Consider the following 22,110-nt stretch of genomic DNA (forward strand, 5'->3'; position numbering starts at 1 on the left):
CACACACACACACACACACACTGACTGATTGACGCACTGACTGACACACACACATACATACTGACGCACGCACACAACCCCTCACAGCCGCATGCACACAACCCCTCACAGCCACACGCACACATACACAGACTGACGCGCGCACACACACACACACACACACACACTGACTGCTGCACACACACCCACTGACTGCTGCACACACACACACTGACTGCTGCACACACACACACACACACACACACACTGACACACACACACACACACACTGACACACACACACACACACACTGACACAAACAAACACACACACACTGACTGACGCACGCGCGCACACCCCCACACCCACGCGCGCACACACACAGACTGACGCGCGCGCGCACACACACACAATGAATGGTACACACACACACATACACTGACACACACACACACACTGACACTGACACACACACACACACACACACACTGACACACACACACACACTGACACACACACACTGACTGACACACACTGACTGACACACACACACTTACTGACGCGCGCGCGCGCACACCCCCACACCCACACACTGACTGAATGACTGACTGACTGCCGCACGCACACACTGACTGACTGAGGCACACACACACGCACACACTGACTGTGTGTGTGTGTGCGTCAGTCAGTCTGTGTGTGTGTTTGTGTTTCTGCGTCAGACTCACTGACGCGCGCGCACACACACTGACTGACGCACACACAATGACTGACGCACACACACTGCATGAAGCTGTAAAGGAGGGAGGGGGGGAACTGGATTGATGTGAATGGGGGACAAACAGAGAGAGGGGGAGGGGTGAGGAGAGAGAGAGGAGCGGGAACATTACATCCCGGGCAACGCCGGGTCTCTCAGCTAGTATAAAATAAACGTAAAGAGAGGGTGCATACCATTCAATGATGGATACAAAAAAAGGAACAACAGGACAGTCACTCTTATACTCCCAGAAAGTGAATATATATATCATTTACGTGAATCACTATCCGTATTTGAAGTGTGTGTGTATATAAATATATATATACATACAAATGAGCATACAGTAATATTTCCATTTGCTATTTGCCTTGCTATGGAGGGTTTTTGTCACTTTTTTACTCACATAACTTCACATATACATACATATATAATATATATAATATATATATATATATATATATATATATATATATATATATATATATATATATATATATATATATATATATATATATATATATATATATATATATATATATGCAGTGGAAGTGTATTGTGTGTATTTACCTACACACTCACTCCACATTTCAGTAACATACATATACATCTAAATAATATTCACATATACACGTTTGCTATAAATGGAATTATTACAATTTTACATTATATACACGTGCAATGAATGGAATAAACACTGTAATAAGTTTGAAATCGCCTATCCGAGCTGCTATGCATGGCTGATCCCTTTTCTCCAGCTTCCTTGAATGTACTACTGTATGAGGAAGATCATGTGACCAGATGCTAGTGCACGTTTAGAGAGAGGGAGGGCAGTGCTGACAAAGGGGTGTGCCTGGGTTTGTGACAGGCCATGAAGGGGCAGTGCCTTAGCAAATGCTTGTTAAAATAGAATACAAGAAAATTGGTCTTTCAAAGTTGTTTTTTTAAAAACCGAAAATGCTAAAAGTATTTTTTCTTACTACAGAACTGATTTATCAAAAAAAACACACATGCAGGATATAGACTGAACTGCAGCTTTAAACGGGGAGCAGATTTGAGGCACTCGGGTAAATTGATGCAGAAGTGGGGTGATCGTTACAAGATAGAAGAGTACCCGTATTCTTTATTCAACCTTGGGAGTATGGGCAGGTTTCTGGAGGCTATATAGTGACAATATACAGTATATAGGGCGAAAAGAAACGTCACTTAGGAGGCAAATATATCTGTGGAGTGTACATGGGGCCCTGCATGTGTAATGCCAGTTGAAGCTTGGAGGATACAACTCCTTGTTTAGTATCTCATTCTGTCCACATCATGACGGTTGACAGGGAGAAGTTGGGAAGAGATTCTGTTGGCGTACTGTAGCCAAGGTTACTGCACCCGCTCATAATGCAGATGCCGAATATTGTAGGGTAATGCCGAATATCGCGGTATGATGCCGAATATTTAAATCTTAAAGCAGAATATCACAGATTGTTCGTAGGATTCAATGCCTGTGATAATGCAGAATATCACATACTATCCCATCATAACATGCCGGGGATTAAAATAACAATGGCTACATCTGTATTAACAATGCTGCGTATTTCCAGATCTGTACCCAACAGGCACACATTAGATTTGGTTTCAATATTTTGTGTTGACAAAATCTGTGTTCAGATGAAGTTCACTGGGGTTGAATCGTGTGTATGATCAATCATAGCTCCCTGACATTTCGAGTTCCCCCTGTACAGCTCCGACCTCTCTAACCTCACAAGAGCTTATTTATAATGCATTTTGCAGTGGAACGGAAAGGGGAAGAGTCACACCAGCGGGGGGTCTTTTCTATCTGCAACGCTGCAGCAACAGTTACACACTGACATATAGGAAATGCATGGTAACACTAGGGAGTAACATAGCCTGTAGTTATAGGTCCGAGGTGGCCAACTCCAGTCCTCAGGGGCCACCACACAGGTCAAGTTTTAAGGCTATCCCTGCTTCAGCACAGGTGGCCTAACCAGTGGCTCAGTCAGCCAGTTCGCCCTCATTGGCTGAACCGCTCACGTTCCACTGACGTCACTTGGCGTTCGCCGAAAAGGTCAAAATCCTTTGACTACCAGCGATCGCGACCGCTCCGTTGTTCTGCAGCGCGGTCGCGCCCACTATGGGCAGCCGTGACGGACTGCATGCACTTGCTCCGGTGCTGTGCGACTTCGCAGTCGCCGTAGCCAGCACTATAAGCGCAGCCTTAGAAGACTGTTGGTCCATTTTTATAATCAAACTTTTTAACACATTTTAATTTAATGTGAATCTGCACCAAGAGATTATAAACCAGACATAAAAGCCATGATTTTGGCCACTGTGATCTCGTTGGACGGTATTGATTGCTGTGAGGCCTGCAAGTGATTACTTCTTCCTCCTAATCTTTCATTTACTGTGTTGAAGTTAATCAATCCCCAAATGTTTGCAGCTTTTCATTCCGGTGGTTGAACATTATATAAAGCTTCAATGCCAAAGAGTCCAGCAGAGCATTGGCCGGCAATTCCATTGATTGGGTTAAAGCTGTAGTTCATTAAAAAAAGAAATCGGTAAAAAGCAGAACGGTCTGGACAAATGTTTGTTTTATGTGTATAAATCTAGAGCACCAACATTATATATATATATATATATATATATATATATATATATATATATATGTGTGTGTGTGTGTGTATGTGTATGTACTGTATGCATGTGTGTGTGTATGTGTGTATCTAGATAGATAGATAGATAGATAGATAGATAGATAGATAGATAGATAGATAGATAGATACACACTATAAAACAAAAAAGGAAAGCTTGTGCTCCATGGCGCAAATCAATAAAATGAAAGTTTATTGTAACAAGATAAAAAATGGCAACTCACAAAAGTTGCTAAGTACAGTAGTAAGAGTTAGAGAACTGTAGCAAGGGCCAGAGATGATTCAGCCACATTCCCACCCGGGACCTGGGCCTCGCGGACAAACAGATGATGGAGTTCCGCTTCCGGGTGCGCCTCAGTTAGACACCGCGTCAATCCTCCTCCTATGTATATACACACACACACAGCCAGACACGCACAGTGTGTAGTATAATTCTGTTTAATATAGACCTTTATTAAGGGGAAAGCTAATTATACTGTAGCTACTCTCACAAAACGAAGATAGCAATAATTTCATAAGGGACCAGTGGTCACAGGTGTCTGCTGCCAGGAAATAGATGAGGCAGCAGCTTGCGCTGGTATAAGCAGTGGAGTGAGGCGGTCAGGATATATATATATATATATATATATATATATATATATATATATACTGTATATCATCACCCATACAAGTGGTTCAGAACAATGGATACAGCACATCAAAAGTCGGATCAAAAGAAAGTACCTGTATATGTGAAGTCAAAATATTTTTCACACATACTTACTTTTGACTTAACTTGACATGCTTTGTCCATTCTTCGGAATCACTTGTTTGGGTGATGGATTATTATTTAGGACTATGATATATACACGTCAGACTTGATTTACATACGTGAGGATGTGCCTATTGTGCGTACAGTTCATATATGTATCTATATAAACATGAGCTGCAGTTTCTCGTAAAAAAAACACACTATTGGTCATTTTATATAATCTGCCGGCTTCTGTTTTTGTTATGAAATCTGGACTGTTTCTAAAAGTTATACAAATTGTTTCATGCCAGTTGTGTTTACCACCAGGGTTTGAACTCTTCTTTCTCTCTTCTTTCAGGTGTTCCATTGTGTTCACTTTGAGTGTCCGGCAGAGACGGTGACCCATAAGGAAGAAAGCAGTGAAGAAACGACCACTGCGTCCACTGTACAAACTCACGTTGCACCGCAAGGATTATCAATGGCTCTACGGCCATCGAATGCTGGCTCTCTGCATTCATTGACTGAACAAACCTCCCTACATCAGGGTCAGCAGCAGTGAATGATGACATATGAAGAAACAAATCACAAACCTCACCAAACAATCTTTACATTGAGGTTGAACTTCATGTTCTTTTGTAAGGCAGGCTACATCAATCCTGGAAATGTATCCCCAAGGACACCCAACCACTGCTGCCCTCAACTCTATTTGTAGAAATCAAATCAAGCCTCACGGGGGGGAGGGGGGAATTGGTCTTCAATCTTCATCAAGACAACCATTAGCAACCTACCTCTGTAGTCTAACCATGTCGCGAGGAATGTCAGAAACTAATTGGGCGCATTGTTGTTGCAATGCGAGCTATGGGAATGGAACGCGACTAATTGAGGAATTTATTACTTTCAAGCTACCTTAAGGAGATTTTCTTTCATATATATGGTCATTATTATTGATTGCAATGGCGGAGAGACTGAATACCTGACATTCTAGCGTCTCCTGAGTTTGGCTCGTTCAGAGCGGTAATCAAAGTTGTTGTTTTTCCCTCCTGTGTTTGCGTGTCTCTTCTTCCAGATTTTATCTCGGCAGCCACCCTACAGATTGTTTCAGCAGCCTGTCACACGTTGGAATAAGCAGAGTACAGCAGTGGGAAGGCTGAGCACACAAACCTCCCACAGAGAGGACTCCGGATAAAAATAGCAAAGGGAAATATGTCTGACTCACTGAAGCAAAAGCCTGCTTCCGAGCACTTATTCCATCGATTCTGTAACAAGGACGATGGTGACTGTTTTTTGCTCTCCAAGAAATATCTGTGTATATCAAGAGAAGATATAAGAAGTTTCTAATCTGATATATATTTTTTAGTTTTTTACTGTCGAAACTGACACACAAAAAAACATATCTCGGGGTCCCATAGTTGGGGGACCATAGATTAGTAGCTTAGTTCTGGGGGCCCCCCTGGTTCAGATAAGATTTTATTTTAAATCATTTTTGGGGCGATAGCTGCTTTAAGTAAAGTGGAATATTTAGAGATCTGATGGTTATTATCCAAATCCCTCATATGGTATATTCACAATTGAATGGCAGATTGTGACTTTCCCAATGTTGTCTGCTGTTTGATAACTTATAATATATTTCATTACTTGGGGGCTTTAAACAGAGAGAACTAAATGAAGAAAAATATTAAGTTATATGTCACACACCCAAATATATGAATGTGTATCCATCCATCTCACTGTGCATCAATCTTCAAAAATAAGGGCTATTTCATTTGTGTGAAGGTTGCATTCAAGGTTTTTTGGTTCCAACTGTAGTATTGTGGAGGAAACCACAGTAGTATGACAACTTGATACTGTATGTGTTTGTTGTTGGGTTGACTTCTGCATTGAGATAAGCCCTTTAGTTCCAGTGTCTTATTTTATCCATATCACCATGCAATAGCTCGATATACAGCAATATCCCCTATATCTAATCTTACACCACATCACCAGTTATACCCTTTAATGCCAGAGGGTCCTGCACAATACTATGTTGAATAGTATCGCATTGCAAGTCTCTCTGGCATACAAGGGGTTATATATGATGTGTAGCTTTTTCAGAGCATACAGCTCATTTTTCAGCCTTACCTCCCTGCTACGAATGTCCGTCCTTCATTTTCACATTTGCATTTATCAATGATTGGGTCATTCCTATTTCCAGAGCCCTTAATCTAAACTATATTCTTCCTGCTGGTTTTGTTGGGTAAGGTTCAGTATTGCAGTGACAACCTAAGCATGAAGAATCTTCAAGATCACTCCGCTGTAAAAAGCAGTCTTTATTCCTCTAGCGAAACGACTTTCTGCACTGAAACAATTCTTCGTTTCCCCCAGCCTCAGCTCACCTGTTAGAAGACCACAAGTGTTCAACTTGATTTAGAACAATAATCCATGGAGATGTGAGAGTCACTGGACTCTTTAGAATTAATTCTCTCCATCCGCGAACAAAAGGTCTAGGGCACTTCCCCGAGAGCACCATTCATTTCACTTTCTGCTGCCATCGATTCCACATGTTTATCCTAACAACGACTCCAGCCTGGAGGCAATGCTCAATAGCCCAGCTATCAATTAAAATGCAGACCATGTTTTTTTATGAGCTCAGCTAATTATTTGTTGCTGTGATTTTGAACCCGTGCGGGGGATTTGCATGGTATGTTAGTGCGCTTTTACACATTGCTGGCATTACTGCTCAAATGCAGTCTTGGAACAAAGTTACTGAATCCTTGCTATTCTCACGTATCCCTGTGATGCTAATGATTTCCGCAGCACCTGTTTGTTAACCTCTTGTGAGGGAGAAATGAGTCGTTCAGTATATCCCTGAGCCAGCGATCATGTGGAACTCCTCTGCTGGTGAGGATGTGTTTTGTCATACAGTACGTTGCATTTTGTAGTGAATTGGCTGATCTCAAACAGCTAAAGCTCCAAGAGCTGGAAGGTGCGTCCAGTAACAATCACTGGGGAAATCCATGTACTCCATTAGTTATAGAAATACCCAGCATAAGTGACCGAGTTAAAGCAAACAAAACACAACTGGAGGTTTCGATACAAACTTAAGATCATTTTATTGATCTAAAAACGATGCTTTTTTGAAAGCATTCCTTGGCAGGAGGCCCATCAGCATATTCCCTTACAATTACTTGGCTGTCACTTGATTACAACCCCAGTAAGTGTCGGTGAGTGACTGTATTTAAAGACACAGAACAAATCTACTCTACACGTCCGGGGTTGGGGGTCATTGGACGGTCACTGCAGCGTTTCTATGTTACTGAGCAAACCTCTGCTGCAAAATTCCCAGACTTTCTTTTAATGCCAGGACTGTCTGGTGTTGGAATATTTAACCCTTTCCGCGAGCACAGCAAGGCCATGGGTTGCACACTGTTGAAAGCCCATCTGGCACTGAAGGCGGGATATGACCCTTGGATTGCACCGATGTAGCAGGCGTTATTGCACCTCTTGACGCGCACCAGCAAGTACAATGATGCATTAGCCCCTCCCCTTATTCACGAGCGGCTATTTATTTTTTTACAATGGCGTCTGCACCCGCTGACGCGGTTTGTGTGGCGCTACAATGCGGAAGCAATAATGGCTGCTACATTTGCAGTTGTGAAACTTTAATATAGGAGTGGCCAACTCCAGTCCTCAAGGGCCACCAACAGGTCAATGACTGAGCCACCTGTGCTGAAGCAGGGATATCCTTAATACCTGACCTGTTGGTATACCCTGAGGACTGGAGTTGGCCGCCCGTGTATTGTATGATTGCTGCTTCTTTTCTTCGTTGTCATCCTTCAGAGGTTTATTTGTTAGATGAAAAGTGACCATATTATCAGTAGGCAACAGATGGGTTACGGGATCAGATTTTCTTTTCTTTCCACTAATTAGTCATTAAATCGAAGTGTTATTTCACTTCTGCCTTTAAAGGCGCAGACACAATACGATGGAAAGAAGAAACTCCAGGGGGGGGTGGGGGGCATTTTGCCTGTCCAAGTGCAGGGCAAAACTTGCACGACATAAAGTGATTTCACACACACAGGAGTGAAATCCCGCTTAAGTTTTAGGTGTTTACAAAATGATAATTAAATATGTTTTTCAACATTTGTGTGAGTTCTGATAAAAACGAAAAAGAAAAAAAAAGCATCTCAGTCCGTAGTACTGAACCCGCTAAACATGACATTACCTTATGTTCATCTACTGCTTAGAAGGGCAGCACCATTAAAGAGGGAATTCACAGAGGTCCGTTACCTGTTACTGCACCCAATGGTAACTGCCCTTCAATGACCGTTACTCTGCAACGTATTTTGGGGAATCTCCGCTAAGTGCGTATCTCGCCAATATCACCCTACTCATCTCACCATATTTCTCAATGTAACATCTGATACTGGTGAATCCACCATCTAATGTGTGAAGTGCGCCGCATGTCACCCACTGACAGTGACCAGGTTATCTCATGTAGACCAGTACTTACAATGCTGAAAATACAAGTAATGTGATCATTGTAATTATTCGACTGAAAGAAAATGTGTGCTACTGGTACGGCTGGTCTTTGTGTTCAGTGTAGTTTTGTTACTCGTGTCCTTTAGGAATTACCAAGGTACAATCCAATTTAATGAGAGTTGTACAATATATGAAGATGCAGACCCATCTGTTGTGTTCTGCTGCCGAGCCGCATTACTCCACACGAGGCTCCGGCCCTGCAGGGAGAACTGTTTGCACTAAGGCATGCTGAAAACAGTCTGAAATGAATTGACTCTTAATGAAGGTTTGAATGTAGATATTTATATTCTATATTTGAAGGTAATGTGTTCATGATTTTGCTGATGGCGCTGGGTCTGCTTCCGGCAGTGACCTCTCGCCTCCCCAATGTAAGTTAATAACCAACCACGGAGTAACCAAGTTTTGAACCAACAAGTTCTTCTTTTGTGAACTGCCCATTTATAAAGTAAATAATAATCGGAGACGTTGTAATTGTGATTCTCTGCAAGGCGAGTTCAGATGTTGTCTTCTGTAAGAAGTTATCACTATGAAAAGAAGAAATATTTGCCCCGGTCACTGTTACAGACAAAGCGGGATGGAAGTGCAGAGTTTATACGTATTGTGTGTTCAACCTGATAAATCCCCACATTATTTTTTTGACTAATATATTTGATTTTAGAGAGAAGGGCTTTACAGGGCTTTTTTTTTACCGCTGCCCCCCGGGTTGTCACCCTCTCACTCAGATCTTTTGCTCTAATCAGACTGATGATTATTCAGATACAAATGGTGTTTTTAGAGTTTTGATTTCTCGTTGGCAAGGACTGAACTCCCCCCCCCTCATCACAGCAGGGTGACACCACGAGTTTAAAGTCACTTAAACCACTGAATGTAACACACGTGTATAGGATACAGGGTATGTTTCCACCATTCTGCTAAGTCCAGCAAGAAATACGGATTTGCCTTCTGCCTTAGGCAATTACAGTGAGATGTGCTGTGATGTTTTGCAATAGATCTGCTGTTCCAATGAATGCTCTGAAGTCTGTGATCTATGGCTTTATACTGTGACGTGTTATCACGCTGGTGCATGGCTCAAGTTACATTGTTGTTATCTATTGTAATATCAAAATAACAAACATTTTGGACACTTTCAGACTTGGCGTTAAATGGCTGCTTAAGTGTGCAAAATGAGTGTGCTCGCATCCTTAATGTGGATGGTATATACCGTATCTGCAAACTAATAGGAGGCAGCATTAATCCTTTAGATCACTTCAGGTTTCTGTGAGACTTTTACGGTCACGTGCAAAAGTATTCCAAGCCAAACACTTCTATAATTGCTTCTACCTTTGTCCAAATCAATTTTCTCAGCTGCTGTGCTTTTCAATTGCACTTCTGGGACTTTCTCTGCATACTTTTCTCCATCCCCATTTCCTGAAACCTTAGACCAAATGCTACTCTGCTGAGATGCAGTAACGCTGAGAGAGTTTTCCCCATGATAAGGAGAGGCACGTCAAGAATCCCGTCACGGAGTGACCACTGTGCGATAAGGCAGGGGCGCTCAACCCCACTCCCCAAGGCCCCTCCACGGGTCAGCTTTTTAGGATATCCCTGATTCAGCACATGTGGCTCATTCCAAGGCTGAGCCTCTGATTGAGCCACCTGTGCTGAAGCAGGGACTGATTGAGCCACCTTTGCTGAAGCTGGGATATCCTGAAAATCTGACCTTTTGAGGGATATTGAGGACTGGAGTAGAGCCCCCCTGCAATAAGGTGTGAAGCCGTCTTCCTCACAATGGCGCTGGCATGTTCCCAAGCGAGGGGAGGACATCTCTCACAGCATATTTAAAAAAGGCCAATGAATAATGTTGCTCGAACTACAGTAACACATCGGCTGCTCACCTGCTCCCATACTCCTGCTCCCGTACACCTGCTCCCGTACACCTGCTCCCGTACACGTGCTCCCTCCCATACACCTGCTCCCATACACCTGCTCCCATACACCTGCTCCCATACTCCTGCTCCCATACTCCTGCTCCCATACACCTGCTCCCATACACCTGTGCTGTCATTAGAGTAAGAAAAGTCTGTGTTTGAACTCATAGCTGCATTGTTTAAAAATAAAATGAGGTGAATAAATGTGGCGTGCTGATGAAATGAATCTTCATTTTGGGTGACTGTTTGAGAAAAGTCTGTTTATGGAGCAGTCCCTCCTAGGAGGCTGGAAGTGGATTTCCAGCAGTGGCAGGTTTCAAAGTAAAATATAGCTGATTGACAGCTTTAAAAATAAAAAATAAAGGGTTTCCCCAACCTGTATGTGTTGTCTTGGCGCGCTCCTCCAGGCCACACGTAACTGTCTGCTCTGGTTTTTGTTTGCAAAGTAATTATGACGCCATCATTAGTCAAACAGATAGATATGAATCGCTGTTCCTGAGACATGCAAAACACATTCCCTTTTCACAGGATACAAATAAATCGAGCCCTTTCTTTCCGGGCGATGTAAGCCTTCCTAGGGGAGCCACTTACACCGATGTGTTACGTTTACAGGTTTTTCCTACTCGGTTGTATTGCGCTTTTAAAGTCTCCGTTACTAACTCACAGTTACAGTTTGTGTCCTAGAAACAAAATGGCGTGGGTGATGCCACGATGGAGCGCACCCACCAAGTTACTGCTACTGTGTTTTGTTTGTTGACGTTGTAAAGGTTGGTACTTTGTTGCCTAACACACATCCAACTTTGGCAGGAGTGGCCAACTGCGGTCCTGAAGGGCCGTCAGCAGGTCAGGTTTTAAGGATATCCCTGTGTCAGCACAGGTGGCTCAATCAGTGGCTCAGTCAACAACTGAGCCACTGATTGAGTCACCTTTGCTGAAATAGGGACATCCGTAAAACCTGATCCGTTAGTGACCCTTGAGGACTGGAGATGGCCACTCCTGTACTACTTGGTTACTAAGAATGAGTTGGGAAATAATACACTAGGTGTAACATACAAGTCTTTATGCTGAGACGAGTTTCTCAGACACTTCACAGTACAGTAGCTGGGCGTGTTGTAATAGATCTTCGAATGTCATGCAAATGTTTTATGTAATGATAATATTGCACCTCACGTGTTGGTAGCATCGTGCTCGGGTGTCCGTTTCTTTGTATTCAGGTAAACGTGGTTCAGGTATGGGGCAAACACAAAAATCATATTCTTTTACATGGGCGTTCATCTATGATGCATCCGGAGCATCTTTCCGATCCAGAATCCCACCGTTTTTGCCTTGATACATAGACCCCTGTATGTTTAGGAATTCTTCCCATGCTACGCCTAGAACGGGAAGTCATTCCCAAACGTCACTGGCCATTTCTGTTCTCTGATGCCCCTGATCATTCTGCCAAGTGGTCGACAGCAGAGTAAGTAAGCCACCGTCCCTTCACCCTGCAATGATCAGAACAATGCTGTGATCGTACCTCAGTGTTTTTCAGAAAGAAACAGTTGATTAATATACAACGGCCAAATGTTTTCCTTAGAAAAGTGTGGAATGAACTATAACGTTTTTAAGAATACGTTTAAATTGAAAATACTGGTTTTAAAGGTCTGCGTATGTTTCCCCTACTAGAAATGGTCCATATTTGCATGTTCCACTCTGCATGCTCCGCTTAGCATTGCAGGTCTCTCAAACTGCTAACGGGTTAAGCTCCGATCTGACAGTGTATGGATTGAAAGCACTAAATGGTTGCATATGAAGCCTCCTATTCCACTTCAGACAGGTCAGTGGGAATCAGTCCTAGTTCTCTGTGACATTTCAGCTTGATTGCTTGAACTTACCAGCAGCACAATTGCACTTTTTTCAGCAATGCCTTTTCTAGTGTAAGGTTTTCTAACTCTTCCAGACAAGTCATCGCCATAGATTATCCATGCAAAACTTCTCCCCCCTGAGAATGGTAGAATGTATATTTAGGAAGCCAAAATATATTCTATGAAAGTCTTGATTTTTACAGACTTTAATTGTTGTGCTGGAGGGCGGCGGAAATATACAGTTTATTTTTATTGTGAACTGTTTGCTGCCTTCAGCAACACAACAGTGTATATAAAGAGTTTAGGAACTTGGTATTTTGGTCTCTAGAACAGAGAGAGAAAAGGTTTCAATATATCCTACAACTGGCTTTTACTTTTCTTACCCTTCATGGAGTAAATATTGTAGGTTCACTGCACATTAGTGAAAAGCAATCTTATCAACTTATGTATTTATTTTTTTGTCTTTCTGGAACATGAAATCACGTCACAAAAGCGACAAATTAATAATTTATTTACGGATATTTAAAAAAAACGTGCACATTTGTAAGACTGGTGTTTGTGTGATTTTACAAATAAAGTTATGTTTGTGCTTTCCGGCTTTGATTTTCTTTTATTTGGCTACAAGCTAACGCATCTAAACTAGGACAGACGAGTCACTATCTTAGTATTTTCCAATTTTTCAAGTTTAACTTTCACATTTAGTAGGTATGGTCCTGGGAAAACTGCGTTTGTTAAGTGGATCTGTGCGATGTTCTATTTGCTTCTAGTGCAAAGTGATTTTCCAACTTCTTTCTAAACATAAAAAAAAATGTAAAAACCCACTCCTAAATCAACCCGAACCCCCATCCTCCCATTATGGTCTATACCGGGGGTACGAGGCGCGAGATTTTCTGGAAGGGGTGCGGCGCTTACAGAGGCCTCGCGCTCTTCCACAAAGCATTTAAATTCCGGGGGAGTGCGCACGGCCGCAGTATGTTCCCTTACCTTGTCTCCGGCGGCTTCTGGCAACGCGCAACCATGGCAATGCGGCATCAAATGACGCTGCGGGGTCACATGACGTCAGAAACGCCGGAGACCTGGTAAGGAGGGGGGCGCGAGCAGAGGGTGAGAGCAGGCAGGGGGGCACAGGAAAACATTTGTGCACGCCTGGGCTATACTCTTACCTCTCACATTGGCGTTTATTCACTAAGCGATAATACAGAATGGGCCATGTCATATGCACGCTTACCCATGTGAACATGTGTGTGTGAAAGCGGTTAACAAGAAGTAATCACTCAGTTATCCCCATCACCTGCACACTATAGTGCACATACTGTAAGTACAATAGTGTACACTCGCTGTTCATGACATCACTAAGAAATGTACCGGACATGAATGATATTAACCTGTAATGGTAAAGGGAAGAGTGTACTTTCAGTCACCCTTGTGCATGGGATGTATATGAGGGTCTCTTGAAGCTCACCCATCCAGGTAACAATAGCCCTGATTTTGTATCTGTACCCTCTCACTGTGATTTTAGTATACTGTACACAGTTCCTGAGAAAACAAAACGCTGCCCAAAATTGTTTGCCACTTAAGAGGTGGACTTTTTACGACACAAACCGTCATTACCAAAGGGAACCAGAATACAAAGTTATTTTAGGAAAGTTCACCTCCTAGTTGCCATACTGCACACAAACGTAAACATATAACATGGCACTATTGCACGGAAATGACTATGGACTTGAAAGGATGTTTCTGTGCAATATTCCTCTGATTGACACTGTCGCAGTTTAATGAATAACGACCAATGTTTCTTCAAAGTCTCCTTTGCCATCTCCTCATTCTGTTCTCTGGTGTCTTCTCTGCCTGTAGCCTTCTGAAACATTACACCTATTGCTTGTGAATTTTCCTAGGTTAATGTCTACAATTCATGTTCAACATTTATTTTCTTGACATTAAGAGATTTTCAGTTAATCTGCCAGATTTACAGCCTTGCGCAAACTGTTCCTGCATTTTTTTTTTTGGTGATCGATTCTAAAAGAGAAGTATCAGGCTTTGACGTCCCATGTTTGTTCGGGTCTTTCCCAGAAGCACTCGATTCTACCTGCGTGATTGTACAGAAGAAACTAGAAGGCGATAGTTTAGCCAGAACACACACCAAAGCTGCAGTGTGCTTATGTGGATCAATGTATATTCAGTGGTGCCACGTGTTCTGCCATTCTGTATAATGAATATAGCAAAAAGTTTTCTATATTGAGTTGGTGAAGAATGTTCTCATACAGCTATAGTAAGACTAACTGTTTTCGGTACCAGGGCCAGCAGCAGTCACATGATGGGACCAATCCAGAAGTATTGACTCCCTGCAGCGTAACTGCGGCAGACACATGGTCTCCGGCGCTGCGGACTCGCGCTTTTTTGGTGGAGGCTCCTTACACCTTAGGACAGCACATATCATTGTGAGGCACATGAAATGTACTTTTGCTACATTGTACATTTCCGAAAACATTTGCAAGGTGGTCTGGGACATCATCAAATATCTCCTAACTACTACTGCACTTGAGAAAGGCAGGCGGAACGTGTAGGTGCTGTTCTGCCCAATATGAGATATTGTATTCTGAAAGTGAGCTCAATGTGATGGTCTTTAAAGCAGATTAACAATCTCATTACATTTTTTTGTTTCATAGTTTTTTTTATTTGTTTTTAAATGTTAAATGTATACAACAAAAGACAAAAATACCCAACGCTACATTCAATGTGACAAAATACATTGAAATATTTAACTATGTTAGTATTCTCATGAGTAAGGGTCATTTAGTGAAACTCTTTGGCCAAAACGTTATAAGCCTGCAGCCACGTCACGGCATGACCAGTATGCAGCCACGTCACGGCATGACCAGTATGCAGCCACGTCACGGCATGACCAGTATGCAGCCACGTCACGGCATGACCAGTATGCAGCCACGTCACGGCATGACCAGTATGCAGCTCCTAATGTGTGTTAATTAATTTTAATTTCAACTGGTATCAGTTGTTGGAGGTTAGTGGCCCCTCCTCCCACGGTTATGCTCACCCCTCCCCACCTTTTAAAGTAGTGTGTGTGTGTGTGTGTGTGTGTGTGTGTGTGTGTGTGTGTGTGTGTGTGTGTGTGTGTGTGTGTGTGTGTGTGTGTGTGTGTGTGTGTGTGTGTGTGTGTGTGTGATGACCTCACTAATCTAGAAAAAAAAGCCAGATATGAATGACTAGTTTGCTGAACCCCTTAACCAGTGTCAGAATGCCCCCACTTCACAATTTTCTAAAGCAGCAATCCCACCTGGGATCTTACCAGATCCGCAGTCCCTCAATGTCCAGGTACCCTCATTCCCGCAATGTTGTATATTGGAGGGGAGGTGTTCCCTACCTGTCTTCTGGGTTAGGGGGGATTCCAATGTCTCCCGTGTGAAGCTTGAGAGTCACATCTGGAAGAAAGCAGCATAGGTTATTGCGGTGTAGGTATAGGGCAGTTAAGAGAGTGTGAGACGGAGAGAGTGTGAGATAGAGAGAGTGTGAGATAGAGAGTCAGACAGAGTGTGGGTGACACACACAGAGAGAGAGAGGTTGGGTGACACCCACCCTCTGTGTGTGTGTGTGTGTGTGTCAGAGAGAGAGAGGGTGGGTGACTGACTGGGTGGCCAGCCCAGCAACCGGGGATGGAGGAAGAAGTGTACCTGTACATGTGAAAATGCGCCAAGACTCTGCCCTCCAGCCTCCCAACCCCGTGTGCGCCACTACCTCCAGCCCCCTCCTCCCCACCCCGTGTGCGCCACTACCTCCAGCCCCCTCCTCCCCACCCCGTGTGCGCCACTACCTCCAGCCCCCTCCCCCCCCGTGCACGACAGTACCTCCAGCCCCCTCCTCCCCACCCCGTGTGCGCCACTACCTCCAGCCCCCTCCCCCCCGTGCACGACAGTACCTCCAGCCCCCTCCTCCCCACCCCGTGCGCGCCAGTACCTCCAGCCCCCTCTCCCCCCATGCGCAACAGTACCTCCAGCCCCCTCCCCCCGTGCACGACAGTACCTCCAGCCCCCTCCTCCCCACCCCGTGTGCGCCACTACCTCCAGCCCCTTCCCCCCCGTGCACGACAGTACCTCTAGCCCCCTCCTCCCCACCCCGTGTGCGCCAGTACCTCCAGCCCCCTCCCCCCGTGCACAACAGTACCTCCAGCCCCCTCCTCCCCACCCCGTGCGCGCCAGTACCTCCAGCCCCCTCTCCCCCCATGCGCGACAGTATCTCATCAGCTTCCCTCTCACACTCCGCAAGCACCGAGCGGGCAAGCATGGGAGTGTGTGCGCCACCAGCTAGCCACGACCACGCACCACAACGTCCCCGCTCCCCCCCCACCCCCGCGCCCATCTCCCGCAACCCGGGAGCGCAGGGGGCAAGGGAGCACCCCTCCCATCCCTCCCGAGGAAAGGATCACCCCCCCCCCCCTCCCTCCCGAGGAAAGGATCAAGGATCACCCCTCCCATCCCTCCCGAGGAAAGGATCACCCCCCCCTCCCTCCCGAGGAAAGGATCACCCCTCCCATCCCTCCCGAGGAAAGGATCACCTTTTTTTGCCGGCGCGAGCAGGGGATTTGAAAAAGAACCGCGACCTGGTGACCGGATTTGTCGACCACTGTGTATATATATATATACTATAGCCTATAGGGAACCATGTTAAAAATGGTTATTGAGGCAAAAAGTGACACTGTGTGCTCATTTGCATGTCATTTCCCAGAATCCCTTGCTGCAGTGGAAGTGCTGTATGCTGGGTGATAATGGGGAAAGGCGGGATTGCAGACCTGCCTAAGACATGCAGATGAGCATACAGCTATATTTGCATATTTGCTTTCCTGTGGAGGGTTTTTGTCACTTTTTTTTACTCACCATAACTTAACTCAGTATTATGGTTTAGCCTATCCCATAAGCCTCTCTTGCTTTCCCAGTAAAATCAACCCCACACTGATGAGACCCATCAAGGTCGAAACAGCTGTCTGTGGGTGGTTTTCTGGGTATGCACCTTAACCCTGGCTGTGCTCAAAGCTGTGACCATGCAGCAAGCTTAAGCCTATAGGGAACCATGTTAAAAATGGTTATTGAGGCAAAAAGTGACACTGTGTGCTCATTTGCATGTCATTTCCCAGAATCCCTTGCTGCAGTGGAAGTGCTGTATGCTGGGTGATAATGGGGAAAGGCGGGGTTGCAGACCTGCCTAAGACATGCAGATGAGCATACAGCTATATTTGCATATATATATATATATATATATATATATATAGTATTGTCCCCATGTATGAGGGGCCTGGCAACCATATCCATTTAGATTTGGGGCTCATTTTTTAAGAATACAATAACTAATAAAAAAAATTGATGCTAAAAAGCCAGAGGTGAAAACAGACACCGATTTGTACAGTATTGGGAAAAATATAAAATAATAAGCATGCTGTGAAACATCATACAGACCTGTGCAGCAAAGCGGAAATATAAGCACAACGCCATTCGTTTGTCGCAACTTGTGCTGAAGCATCTGCGACAGCCTACGTATGAATAAGAGTGCCGCTCGCGTTACTTTTCTCGGAAGTGTCTCAGTCTTATAATGCAAAAGCATTTGCGCATTTCTACTTCTCGATACATAAACCGCATCGTGTGTGAGACTAGAAACCTCAGGTATTGTGCTTTGGACCTGCAGTGCACTTTAGAGCAGCAGGGCTCAACGGCAGTCCCCAAGCCTCCCCCTCCCCCAACAGGTTAGGTTTTCAGGATATCCCTGCTTCAGCACAGGTGGTTCAATCACCTGCTTCCCCTGCAGCGATATCCTGAAGACCTAACATGTGGGGGGGAGGGCTTGAGGACTGGATTTGAGCCCCCCTGTCCCACACAGTCATTATTTTATCGCAACTCTGCACTGAAATATACCTGCACGGGGCTCTGTCTGTGTATTCATCTTACCGTAGTTGCTCACAAATCTACCACACTAGCACTCACTAATATAAACTCTAATAAATACTTGTGGGTGCTGAGCTCAGAGGTCGATACAAAATGATGTTGAAGTCAGCAGAGAGGGAGAGGTCAGCGGTGTGTGGTATATTCATACACCAATGTTTTGTTCTGAAAGAAAATGTGGTGTTCCTGTAATGAACCCGGCTGCCTGGAACGATGAGGATACGGATGAGGATGAAGATATCTCATGTGTTGGCCCCAAAATGCGACACACCCACAAAACACCCCAAGGATGGTTGAGCTGCCTCAAATATGTACACCCACAAAACACCCCAAGGATGGTGGAGCTGCCTCAAATATGTACACCCACAAAACACCCCAAGGATGGTGGAGCTGCCTCAAATATGTACACCCACAAAACACCCCATGGATGGTGGAGCTGCCTCAAATTGTACGCACCCAAAAGACAGGTCTCTATGACCACGAACATGAATGGTGGCAGCAAGAAAAGGTCCAACTGAACGCCGAATATTTCCGACAGCCAATGTAACTGCAAGAAAAGTGAGTGCTGTGAAACTGCTGGAGTTTTCAATCTGCCTGTTTTTGTTCGTGAGCATGTGAGTGTAATGAGCTCTTTGCTCTAGAATTGTTTTTGTAATAAATTGTGTTGCACTATATTTTACTTTTCTCTTTTACATACTGGGAATTGAGAACATCATCGGTATCTAACCAGATTCCTACCTGATTGATCATTAACCACATTTGAGAGGAGTTCTTGCGCTTTGTGTGTTTTCTTTGGAGTTTCAAACAAAGAAGGACACCCCAGAATCCCTGATGGGACGGAGTCGTCTAAAGCAAAAAGGCGGAAAAAGAAACAAGGTTCTTCTCTTACCATGGAAAGATCAGACACGCCCGCGGATTAAAAGGGGGTCGAGATGTCCTGCAGCCTCAACCTAGAGCAAATGGAGGATTCGTCCCGGGAATAACAGGATCTCCAGAGAGCCCAGGGCAGAGTTTGTGTACCCCAAGGAAGTGTCTGTCTGGTGCCGACTGTGAGAAATCCTTAACAAGCTATACTAGGGAAGTGAAGCTGGAAAAAGTAAGTGACGATCCCTTGACCAGCCCTGAAGATGCCCTGGAAACTGCCAGTCAGGACGCGTACTGTTTAATATGTACACTATGTTGAAAAATGATAAGGGGGGGGGGAGACAGGTAAGAGAGACAAAGAGGGGAAGAAGAGAGGGGCACTACAATGGGGGGTGGGTAATTCCTTTATCTAACTGCTGTATCTTTGGGTTCTTTAAAACGATAACTTTAACTTGGGTTGAAACAGAATTAACCAGGTCAGTTTACATCAAATTAGTGACATGTTCATTTACTGACACGGCTATTCAACTCAATGCCCCAACCACGGACCCCACGTTTTATAAAAGACATGTTAGTGCTTCAGAAAAGCTGTCATTTTTTCCATCAGCTTCACCTCATTTATTCTTTTCTCTACAGTGGGGATTATTTTCTTCCAGGAGGCCGCAACAGCGCATCTGGCTGCCGTCAGTATGAATGAAATTAGCCGCCTCATAGGGCGGCCTATATCTTCGACTGGTTTTGCCAGCAGAAAAATCAGTAGGGCCCAGGGGACCGATAGGTCTGTTATATCCTCAATGATAGCTTGGATAGTGAACCAATATTTCTGAATAGCTGGACATGTCCACCAAAAGTGCACCATGTCACCTCTTTGTCCGCAACCCCTCCAGCACAGGTCAGGCACCGCAGGATAAATTTGTTTCAGTCGGCTTGGGGTGAGGTACTGATGCAGCCAAGAGTATCCGAGCACTTGCATTTGAAAATCTGGGACAATCTCCCAGTAATGCTGCAACATTTCCGTGACATTTCTGCAGACAGACTAATGGCCCATCGGATTAACACAGCAGAGGTACCTGGCAGTCCCATTCAAACTGGGGCCCTGGCTGACTCAATATAGATAATGGATCTACATCCCATGCCTCTGTCTGAACTGCAACTTATAAACGGACTAGGACTGAGGCGTGTGTGGACCTGCCTGTAGTGCTGGTCCTATTGCACCCTGGGGAGCCTCTCATGGGAATCATTGTAGCGTGCATGCCGCCTCTTCTGTAAGCTGCTGGGTTCACCTTGACTATATCTCAGGACCCTATCTAAAGGGACACTGTCCCTAACTAGAAAATAATAAACGGAGACTGGTCCTTCCTATATACTTAGGAACATATTTCTAAGCTCTATACAGTGAGGCTCCTCGACTCTCTCCCCTCCAGGAACCTACCCTCTAGAACGTTCTCATTCCTATATACACACACACACCCTGTGACGTCCCTGTTTCCAGGCAACACAGGGTGGGGCTTGTCATCTGCTGACCCGCCACCATTCCCATATAATAAGAAAAGGCATTTCTCTCTATGTGGGTCCACACCATTAACCCTTTAAAGCCATGGTAATACCATGGGGGGGGGAGGGGGGAGAAGGAGGAGGGCAGACTACACTAACTTCATCCTGGAGAGGGATACTGCAATACCTACCAAAATACCTATATAGTTTTCAAAATAAATAAATAGTACTTTTGCTTGCCACTGTTATTAAGAGGGAATTGGTTTTACCCTGGGACAGTTTTTAACCCTTGTGGTTTTGCATGTCTCTTTACACCAGGTTTAGATCAACACTGTAGCAAAAAAGGCAACCTTGTTCCTCCTTAATACAGATCAAGCTGTTATCAAGCAAATCATGTTTGCGGTATAAGATTCCATTTCTTCCATGCTCCGTAATAGCTGCCAATTTATATGCACCTATGGGCCCTGCTAAAGAAATTAATACCTTATGGTAAGCAATTACACAGACGAGTGCTGTGATAGGCCCCAAGGCAAGCAGAAATGAGCTAGCCACTGAAATATCTTTTCATATTCCCTCTCCAGCGTTTTGTCTGAGTAGAACGTATTAACGGCGCTGGCCTGACGTTCCTGAGACTGCTGATAGGGAGGGTCACTGACAGCGGTTCTGTGTTGCATATTAACCATGGAAAATAAGGTGGCGTGTGAAAGAAAGTGATACATCTCAACAGAGAGAAAGGATTCAACCTCTCAAAGAGGGAGGCTTTAGTCTGCATGAAATATAGCTTAGCTAACGTTTTAATTAGGGGATAAAAAAAAACAAAAATCCAGCATGACTAAATGTCAATTAATTTCAAGGACTTCTATGCAGAGACCTCGATCTGGGGAACATTTTAGCAGGGTTAAATAGGCTCAGCAAAGTTGTGCATTGAAACTACTGTAATGCTAGCAGTTCTAGAGAAGCCCTGTAGGGGGAGCTCAGAGTCTGTAGGTGTTATCTAGCAGGTGGGTTGTGTATACTGGAGCTGAGAGCTCCTCCTTCTAGACCGAGAATAACATACAGTAGCTTATCTTATTTATTTATAAAATGTTTTTACCATGAGAGTTACCTCTCGTTTTCAAGTATGTCCTGGGCATGTCTACTAAGTTGAGTACATGGAAATACAGAGATGTTTTGAAATGTTTAACATTTGTAACTTTTTCTTTTCTGTTTTTAGATTCCTATTTTCCTCTATTTGTTCCTTGACATCCTCGTTGCCGCATAATATGATAAGGACAGTGGGCGAGGGAGAAATGGCGTCAATTACCAATGCCTCACAACTGTACAGTATTTTAGAGATATTAGCCAGCTCTTAGAGGCTTGTCCCCAATCACCCATTAAAGGGGATGTCAAGGGGAGAGGGAAACACATGTCTGTTTAAAGG

The 22,110-nt window shown here is 44.3% G+C and overlaps 1 protein-coding gene across 1 annotated transcript in view; it reads left to right on the top strand.

The window, feature by feature from the left end:
* BTBD9 (BTB domain containing 9) overlaps window positions 1-12,985 on the top strand; it is a 369,776-nt gene extending 356,791 nt beyond the window's left edge. Inside the window, exon 11 of the mRNA XM_075598775.1 lies at window positions 4,480-12,985. Within this exon, the coding sequence (XP_075454890.1) occupies window positions 4,480-4,680 (201 nt within the window). The 3' untranslated portion in view covers window positions 4,681-12,985. The remainder of the gene's footprint in view (window positions 1-4,479) is intronic.
* Window positions 12,986-22,110: the final 9,125 nt, after the last annotated feature.

Source organism: Ascaphus truei, chromosome 4 (assembly GCF_040206685.1).
Source record: "Ascaphus truei isolate aAscTru1 chromosome 4, aAscTru1.hap1, whole genome shotgun sequence".
NCBI classification, from domain to species: domain Eukaryota; kingdom Metazoa; phylum Chordata; class Amphibia; order Anura; family Ascaphidae; genus Ascaphus; species Ascaphus truei.